The 10,190-nt window shown below is 34.0% G+C and overlaps 1 protein-coding gene across 2 annotated transcripts in view; it reads right to left on the bottom strand.

Annotated features, from left to right (window-relative positions):
* Window positions 1-9,358, bottom strand: part of LOC117104952 (cryptochrome-1-like) — a 40,279-nt gene extending 30,921 nt beyond the window's left edge. Inside the window, exons 1-2 of one of the 2 annotated variants that reach the window (XM_033245912.1) lie at window positions 9,240-9,358; window positions 3,356-3,608 (exon numbers count right to left, since the gene is read on the bottom strand). In XM_033245912.1, coding sequence (XP_033101803.1) covers window positions 3,356-3,558 — 203 coding nt within the window. In that variant the 5' untranslated portion in view covers window positions 3,559-3,608; window positions 9,240-9,358. Of the gene's footprint in view, window positions 1-3,355; window positions 3,727-9,239 lie in introns of those variants that run through there. The other variant, XM_033245911.1, reaches the window with a different exon arrangement.
* Window positions 9,359-10,190: the final 832 nt, after the last annotated feature.

The following is a 10,190-nucleotide window of genomic DNA, read 5'->3' as shown; positions in this document are numbered from 1 at the left end:
GGCCTACCGTAGGTAAACATAGAAAGAGCAATAATAGTAAAACTCGAGCGTCACGACATTGCGAAGTGTCTGCTCTTGTTCCTCGTATCGTACTCACTCGAGTCAATCCGAGATGGCCCGAGTGAAGTTTCATGCAAATGTTTCGTACGGAAAAAAAATCGCGAGCCGCCGTTAGTTTGGCCAACTTGGCGCATGGCGCCATGTTGTTACCAAACAGCGTGCGCGCGTATTAGCTTTATAACACTTTATAACACTGATGCTGCATAAACTTTCTTTTATAGTTCATGAGGACAATTCAATTACCGTACTCTCGCGAATAAGCGCCCCGTTTGAATAAGCGCCCCGCTCGAATAACCGCCCCTCCTAACGTGAAAATTCCCTTAAGCGCCTCGTTTGAATAAGCGCCCCCTATCATAAGATTTTCTTTTTAGCAAGTCAATAATCCAATCAATCCTGGAACTGTGGTTGTTGGCATAATGAGCTGCAGAGTGGAAACACATTCTTCTTAGGTCAATATCAAAATGAGGATATTTCTCTTGGACAGATGAGAGCTCCGATCCCTGGACAGACAGTATATTTCCAACTTTACTCTTTTTACATACTTTTGTCTATGACTAGTCCTACTCCTCTTTTTCTTTTCCGACAATTTGAACCTTTAGCACACTCTCATCTGATTTTTCAAATAAAAAATACAATGATTCTGCCATCCTGCTAATCTCAATCGGCCAATGGCCAACAAGCTAACCACTACCCACCACCACTAATTGTATCTGCTATTTTGCTGTAATGTAAATATTCACGCATTCTTGTCATGGGCCATGTTCTCTGGACGATTATCTTTTCCGCGTAACCACCATTCGTAATGTCCTTCAAAATTGCCTCTTGAATTTAATAATTTCCCATAAGAACCCTTCGATTTTCATCTATTTCCATATTAATAATAATTTCCACTCTGTTTTCATAAGCGCCCCGTTTAAATAAGCGCCCATCAGAAAGTGCAAAAAATATTTTAAGCGCCCGGGCGCTTATTCGCGCGAGTACGGTATGGGATTTTAATATATCCTATCGCGTTAGTTTGTGGCTCGCCAGTGTTTGTTTTGGTGACAACATGGCCGGTGTAAGTCATGTGATTGCGATCCACCCAATCACACGCGCATAGCAGAATCCCTGAAACCATGAAACCGAGTTGGTTGGCCAAACTCTCTCTATCTACAGCTCTGCTCACGACTAGAGTTCCTATATACTATGTAGGAACTCTACTCACGAATGCACGACAGTATACGGTGGCGATGTAAGCAGTTCAGTAAAACAGACTGAACAGATTAATTAATGGGTTATTTTTAAATTAATTGTGGGATGAATAAAGATAATCTCCTATGAGAAATAGTCTTTATTTCTATTTTTTAAAAATCCTTTTTCGCGTAAAACTAAAATTTAAGCCTATAATTTTCCATGGTTTATAATAAATAGAGTAATGCAGTAGGCATGCATTTTTTCTAAAAGAAAACAATATTTTTAGTGAAATTATGCCGGGAATGGGGCTTTAAGTCAGGGATTACTTAAGATCACACAAATGCTTCCTGCAAATAAAAATAAACTTTTACAACAGGAGCAATTATATTGAGAAAAGGAGTATGCGCACAAAAGTCATTAGAGACTTTTTCACAGTTTCCATTGTGGTGGATATGAATATTCATGATTTACTTCTGACGCACTGAAATTAATCCAGAGAAGCTCAAATCAGAAAAACTCATCAATAGATAGATTAAGTAGATAATTGATATCAGATAAACATATAGTTACTTACACACAACATGACAAATATAATTACAAGCATGGCGAAGGAAATGATATAGGCCTACCAGTAATGTCCTTAATAACATTAGTTTATTTAAATACTAGGTCTAATGTTCGCTTGCTTTAATGATTTAAAAAGCAAATTAAAATAGTAATTTTTTCCAGGAAGTAATATAGGCTAATATGTATAACAAAGTTTTCTTCCAAATTTATATTTTCTTTTGTATGGACGGCAAAATATATACGCGGAAGAATTATCTACGTTCGATTTTGCGATAGGTCTATCAGTGAAAGAAATATGTCACGTTTCTGGAAACGTGTAGCCTAAGTTACTAGTTCCCACTACATAATAGATATAGATTATATATATATATATATATCCCTTCAAGCGAGCGAGGCTTTTCTAAAATTAAGAACTCTTGATTATTATTATTATTATTAGGGGTAGGGCCTCATCTAATAGGCTACTATAGGGTCTTAGTTATATCACAAGAGTTTATATTTCGACATTATTGCGCGAGGGTGGTAATATAAACACTTATTATGTCACATTTGTTTTTACCACATGGAGCCTGCTCCGTTCCCGACTCAAAAGTCGTCATCTTTATGATTCATATGTATTGTTTTGCGTTAGTCTCTTATTAGTATTCCTTAATATCTATTTCACTGCCAATTCCGTGTTGCCTACTTTTACCTTTGAAGAGTACGATAGTGCATTGAAATTTGTGTTATATTCAATTTTATTAATTATAACTTTATTATTTAACTTTAGTGCTGATATTGCACTGCAGAGCTGATTTTGTCTTTGGTGCATATTGTTAGTTCTGCACATGCACAGGTGGAATAAATCGTATCTCGCCTGTGTGAAGCTGGTTAATTGTTTTCCTCCATGGTTAAACCATGGAGGAATTAGTTTAGACTTTAAACTAAGGTTAGATGGATCTTAAAATAATCGAATAAATAACATTTGTGAGCAATATATTTTCATTTTATATAGGTAAGTAGTAATTATACATGGATTGTTTTACTGCATCGGATAATTAAGTTTTCAAAAGTCTAGTTGTTTCTTGCTCATTTTTGCATATTTTATACACCGGTTGTGGCATTGCTAATTTCCTGTTAGCAAGGGCCGGGGACTGAGCCACAACTAGGCATATAGCCCGGAACTTTGACAATGTAATAATAACGGTAGTGTAAATAGGCATGCTAAATTCACAAATAAATTATATCTAGCTTCTTCAGAAACAAAAATAAGCCTAGTCTATCAATGAAATCATCAATTAGTTAATATATATATATATATATATATATATATATATGGCAATTTTTTTTATTAGTTTGATTATAAATTGATAGTACTATTCAAGATTGAATAGCAAGCTCACAGACATCAGCCACATTCACTCAAACCGTGATAAAGTATGCAAAAAAGGAGCATGAAATAAAACTAGAATTTTGAAAACCTAATTATCCAGTGCATTACAAAGTAATATACACGGTTGAAAATGGTAGAAACAAACGTTTAGGTTACGTAATCGAAAAATGCATGGGAACATACCTCCATCTGTTAATCCCAGTGTTGTCATAAGACCCTGCAAACCATGGGTCCAATATATAAACACATCTGAATTCCGCTGCTCCTTTTAAACCTTCTAAAAATGATGGGTTGTCGTGTAAACGAAGTCCTTTACGAAACCAATGTACAGAACACCGCCTGGAAAATGTTGGAGAATCCGAACGCTTTCTTTTCCGATTTGGCATAATATTGGTTTTCACTAGAGCTGATCGATTTTGTAGTTAGTCTAAAAATTCTGCAAATAGAGAAAACAGCTCTTTAAATTATCTATAAAACTGTAATATCAAAAACAAGGACATAGGCATAAGCATTTCTTGAACTCCTTCTGTCAAGATTGCAGATACAACAGGTTACGATAGGCCTATGTCATTTAATGAGCTGATATATTTTGCAATGCCAAATTCAACGTGACTTCAGAACGCTGTCGCAGGACGATACACTGATTGGTTAGATTTTTATAATTATAATAATTAGAAAGTAACGTACTGTTGTGTTTTCGTTATACCTGAATACCATAGTGTAAAGATATATGGGTGTATGGCTGTTAGGTAACGCTGATTTCAACGTGACTTCGGGAGTACTGCTGAAAAACGACATGATTGGTCAGAACATGGAGACATGATCAGAATAATGTATATTGAAATAGCATACTGAATAGGCAATGCCGATTTCAACGTGACTGAGAAATTAGTTGATAGCGAAGATAAGGATTGGTTAGAATCCCTAATTCATCTTCGCAAATAGCGGTCTGAAACTGAGTCACGTTGAAAACAGAATTTTCGAAAACGTATAAACAAGTGCTTCTTCATTAGCAAAACTCACGCCACTCATAGGCCTATGTATTATACATGGGGGAGGACATTTTGTGGATGGAGGGTGGTCATTGTTTGTTGGAAAACCAAGTTACTTTTGGTTAGCACCCTGTAATGTTCAAAAACGTGTATTCTAGTAGTTTCTTTGTTTAATTTAGTCCTAATATCATTACTGGTTCATTTATTCTTTGAATAGAGCTTTGGCATTGTGATTTGTTGCACATGTATTATCATTGTCTAGCATTATACTCATTAGTAGATGCAATTTGTTTTTGGTTTTTTTGTTAGCCTACTACAGTTCTCCGTTTTATCTCCTTTATGTTATTTGAATACCCATATGCCATACTTCATAAGACTAATTAATTATATTTATATTACCACCTATATTTAGTATCTGTGCTGCTATATCCTATCTAGTCATTTATAAATATTATTATCCATTTTTCCCACATTCTATTATTCTCAAATGCCATTTACCTCATATTTGTATAATAATAGTTTGTTTTGAATTCATCTGGCTAATGTAGAATTGTATAGATTGACATATTATTGATTCAATTTGTTTATTTTATTAACTTTATTTAATATATCTATCACAATTTAGCAGAAACTTTACAAAGATTATATTACTGAATACAAATTGAATTGAATTGAAAAAAAAATGATTGAAACACAACACGCACTACATTAATCACATAAAAGTACTGTACAAGTATTTGTACCAATACATTTTTTCAAAATTATAAAATACATTTTCTTTTAATTGTTAGGTGACTTTAAAAAACATTTTAAAAGTTCTAGTTAATATAATAAATTACAATTTGGTTAAAAATATTTCTTCTTGCATTATGTACAATTAGAAAATAAGACATGTAATTTAGTAGTAAAACCAGTTTATTACCATAATATTGAATACCATTTAGTTAAAAAAGAATATTTCATTGAACGGGTTATTGTCAAGTTTGCTAGATCTTGAAAGAATTTCATTTAGCTTCAGGAATTGTATAGATGGCAAATTTTCGTTTTTGTAAAGCTAAAATGGAAACGGAGTGCTTACTCAGAACCTACATCCGAAGGAGGTGTAAGACGAAACGTTCTGAGTAAGTATTCCGTTTCCAGTTTAGCTTTACAAAAACGAAAATTTGCCATCTATACAATTTTGCTAGACTTTATAAAACTACATTTAAGACGGAGAACACATGGATGAACAGTAATGAAGCCTAATAGAAATTATTCGTTTTACTTCATTATTAATAAGAGTACGTTTTGTATAAATGTTTAACATAAAAATAACGCTAAAAAGATTAGCTTTTTTCTATTGATTATAGTTGCTGTATATTTTTTACTTCATCATTTGATCTTGAAAATGACACCATGAAGGAGTCGAAACGTCGATATTTTCTTTTTAGCGTTATTTTTATGTTAAATACTTCATTATTGCAGGATAAAATACTGTACTCATTCTAATACATGAATATTGTTGATGCATATATAATAACAACATTTATTTTATGATTTCCTCTTGCAGAACAGTAAACAGCATGTGGTGTCCAGATAATTGAAAATAAAGGAGCCGTACGTTTGCACTCATGAGTATAAAAGAAAAAGTTGGGGAGAGATGTAAAGGAATTGTTTCATCTCTCAAAATGTGAAAGGATGCAGAGTTACATTACATATTGTATATATTTTCTCATAAAACCAGTCTTCTAAAATTACCATCTTCGAGCAGGAGGAAAGATTGTATATATAAAACGGTTCTCGTGATAAGTAATATAAGCTGAAGATGGCAACATTAAACCTTAGGCGACCCATACTTCTCTCTAATAAAGTAAGTCTGTGGCTTTGTTAAGGCAAAAATAATTGCATTTCACGGATGACAAATCTTTTCTCAACTAATAATGTTTTCTTTGCTTATAATATAACAACTTTTCCAAACAAAACCACATCTCAATTTACAGAATATGATTGTACTTATAAAGTGATACGATCTTTAACATGGCTAATATTCACAACAGTTACTTGTTCACTTTTGCTACATATTAAACGAAAAAGAAAGATGGTGATATCGAGGCAATAATAAGTACCTGGACCGCATAGTATTTTAAAATTGTTTCTCTTTTGATCGCTGTATATCATCACATTTTCCAAGTTCAAATTAAATAAGAAACCAAATCCATTCTATCTTGGTTTTTGTTTTTATTTGTTTGTGTTTATCTGTATGAGATATTGTCTTCTCTGCATAACCAAACCGTCAGATTTTGTACAATGAAGGTACTCTGGACACTTGTGATGGTCTAGACAATCTTAACATTATAATGTTAAAGCCCATCTTACCGCTTAGTACTACTATTTTCAACCTATGACTGAGGCACAATTGAGCTATCCAATCTTTCATTTTGACTTTGACTTATGTAATTTAATATAATTCCGCATCATTTTGAAAAAAGGTCTTATATAAAATTGAACAGTATTAATATAAAATTAAATGAAAACAATCAATAGAGATTCAATTAAACAAAATCACCAGGGCTTAAACAAAAATAAACGAAAACGGGAGCGATGCCATTACAAGGTTTGACTTAATTCCAATGGATTGCATTGACTGTTTATTGTGGTGTCTGCCACAGGCATGATAATGCAGGTAAAGAAGACTCATAAGAGTCTAGAGCCGTAGTGGAGTGAAAGGCCACCCCTAGCTTGGGCAATTGCAGGCTGATATTTCTGCAGCCTAGGGCCTAGTAGACAGTAAAGTGGACCTAAAATGTTAGCTACCTTTAAGCCTATTAATCCTAAAAGGCTTAAAACAATATAATAAGTATATAAATCTATGTATTTTTAGACTTAAAAAAGGGGGTTGGGGTCCTCCCCCGAGAAAATGTTGGTTCCTAGATGGCGAGAATGAGCTTTCCTGACTAATTTTCCCATTGTCCCAAAAAATATCATGTCACGGGTCCTGAAAAGGTAGGGGTCTAGACATAATATTTGAAATTATATTTATTGTATTTTTTTTACCCGCTCCCCCTGCAGATCCGCCATTGAGATAGTTCTGTTTCTGACGAAGAAGTTAAAATAGAAGGCTACACTATTGTGAGAAATGATAAAAATCGAGAGGGCGGTGGAGTTTGCACCTGCGTGAAAGAAAAACGTGCATTCTCAAACAGAGACGATCTCATGAACAAAAAGACCGAATTTCTTTGGTTGGAACTACATGGTCTTCAACACCTTATCAAAGAAGAGACTTGAGTAGGAAAACATTCTTCTTCATGCATTGACCATACAGTATTTGCTGTAGCATAAAATATCAGACTCAGGAGATATCTATACTGGTCTGAGTAACCATTTACTCACTTTCTGTACTAAAAAAATAATTATTCTTCCTACAGGAATATAAAAGTGTGGTCTCCAAAGGTTATTTTCCTGAAATTTTTGTCTCTAAATTAGAGGAGTTTAATTGGAATTTTGTTACTGATTGTATAGAGGTTAATGAAGCATAGCTTAAGTTCAAAGATGCATTTTTATCAACACTAGATACTTTTGCTCCTTATAGAGAAATAAGGGTTAAATAGACATCGCAACCGTGGTTTAATTCAGAAATTCTCCATGATATTAGGCTAATAGACAAATTATTAAGAAAATTTAAAAAGAAATGAAGGTAAAGAAATTTGTATCACATGCACCGTAAATTAAGAAATAATGTCCAAAGAGATATTCATAAAGCCAAGGAAAACTATTCCACTAATAAAATCGAAGAATCCAAAAACAATACTAAAAAAATATGGTATCACTTAAAAAATATTTGATACTCCAATAAATCCGAAAGTGAATCCAGTATTTCGTAATAGACGTCAACAGTAAACACATATTTTCACCTATAAAAATGAATACCAAGTAATAAATTCTTCACAGAAGTAGCTACAAATCTTATGAACAAATTACCTCCATGTAAACAAATTTATTCAATTTGCTCTCAATTATTTCACACATTTTATACATCAAAGTGTAAATACCGTTTTTGTCTTAAGCCTGTAAGCTTGGAATTTGTTGAATCTGAGTTGAAAAGGCGTTTTATCGACAAGAGTGCTGGCCTAGACGACATACCCGCTAGGTTCATAAGAGATGGTGGTTCTGCTTTCGCAGTACCAATATCACATCTTATTTAATTTATCTATCTCCACATCTACTGTTCCTGTTGATCTAAACCTCTATTAAGAAGAAATGTCGTTCAAGCCCAGAAAACTATCGTCCTATTAGCATTCTCAGCACGGTTAGATATTAGAAAGATCTGCTTATAAACAGGTTAAAGATTTTCTTGATAAAAATGAACTTCGAATTACAATCTGGTTTTAGACCGAACTTCTCAACTCAATCTGCCCTTATTCCCCTTATGGAAAATATTAAATTAAACATGTCTCGTGGTCTATTTACTGGTTGTATTGTCTATGGGCTTGAGTAAGGCATTTGACACCGTTGACCACGAATCCTCTGCAACAATTAGAGCAAATGAGCTTTGACTCATTTGAATCTTTCAGGTCTTATTTGGTTAACAGAAAGCAGATCGTCAACCTAGAAAATGTCAATTCTAAACCTCTTTACATCAACTCAGGCGTGCCTCAGGGAAGTAGACCTATCCTTTTGTGCCGCTACTATTCTTATGCTATGTTAACGAATTAGAACTTAGTATTGCTAAGAGTATTGCTAGTGACTGTAAACTTTTACTTTATACTTTTACTTTTATTATGCTGATGACAGTATGGTTACTTTTTCTCACTCTGATCCCGAGATTATTTCTCGTACGCTTGGCGAAGCTTTAAGCAACTGCAATGATTGGTTCACTGATAACAAGCTGTCTATTAATTTTGACAATAATGCATTGTATTTGTTCTAAACGAAAGCTCTGTAAAATTTAAGATGTACTGTCCCTTGAAAATGACCAAAATCATAAAAATCATTTTTCAGTAACATACAAATTATTAACTTGAGCATAGAAATTATTTGATTAAAATAATACAGTTACACTAAAAAATCAATCACTCCTAAATTAAACATATACAAACCATTTTGCCAAGCAATCATTACGCCTACAGAAGGGCACCGCAACGGATCGTTTTAAAATGACATTCACCACTCAGTTTGGAATGAAAAAAACGGTTGTGGCATCAGGGCATTATTTTAGAGACAGCTTATCACATGATGGTAGAAACTACTGGCGTTCGTGCATTAACGCGTCATCAACGCGTTAAACAAACAACGCATATAATGTGATTGTGTTTTCATACATTATAAATTATTTACATTATTATCTTTGTCACTGCAACTTCCTCTATGGTCGCACAGACTTTGTGTGGTTTGCTCGGAGGGACACAAAGAATCATAGAAGACGGAGACGGCTCTAGGATATATTTTCTGGGGGGGCTAAGTTGTCTGATAGGGGGGACTTGAGCTCGTAGGCTCGAGCTGGGAGAAGGGGTTGGGAAGCCCCTCCCAGATGAGATTTTTTAAAAAGAAATATCAACCTCTAGATAGCCGAAAATGGCACTCTCAGACTGTGACAGACATGTGTTGGCTTGTTGTGGGCCTATTTTTATATGTTTTATGGTCTGACTGCCCGACGAGCTCTGTCCGGCGGGGGGGGGGGCTTGACCTGTCCGGTGAGGGGAGGGGCTTAAGCCCCCTGCCACCCCGTTGGCGCCGCCACTGCCTGACTCACTGGTCATTCGATTCTTAAACATGTTTTGAATAATAAAAGTGTTTTAATAGTTTTGACTTTTTAATGTTTTAAATAATGTTAAGACATTTTAAGGTTTTAACTTTTTAAAATATCATTTTCAACACCTGGTTTTTTAATAATGTTAGACATTTTTACAGATTTCCATTATATTTTCATGTTGCAGTGTATGTTTTTATTAGTATTATAAAGTTGTTTTCTTTTTGTAAATTTTGGCATTGTACTGTATTGATATTTATTATATTTTTTATACTCATCTGCCAAGAAATTCAATTTTCTG

Source organism: Anneissia japonica, unplaced genomic scaffold (genome assembly GCF_011630105.1).
Source record: "Anneissia japonica isolate Jap-2015-1 unplaced genomic scaffold, ASM1163010v1 scaffold287834_len5846547_cov211, whole genome shotgun sequence".
Taxonomy (NCBI): domain Eukaryota; kingdom Metazoa; phylum Echinodermata; class Crinoidea; order Comatulida; family Comatulidae; genus Anneissia; species Anneissia japonica.
The sequence above is the reverse complement of the archived record's forward strand: the minus strand, read 5'-3'. Positions and strand labels throughout refer to the sequence as shown.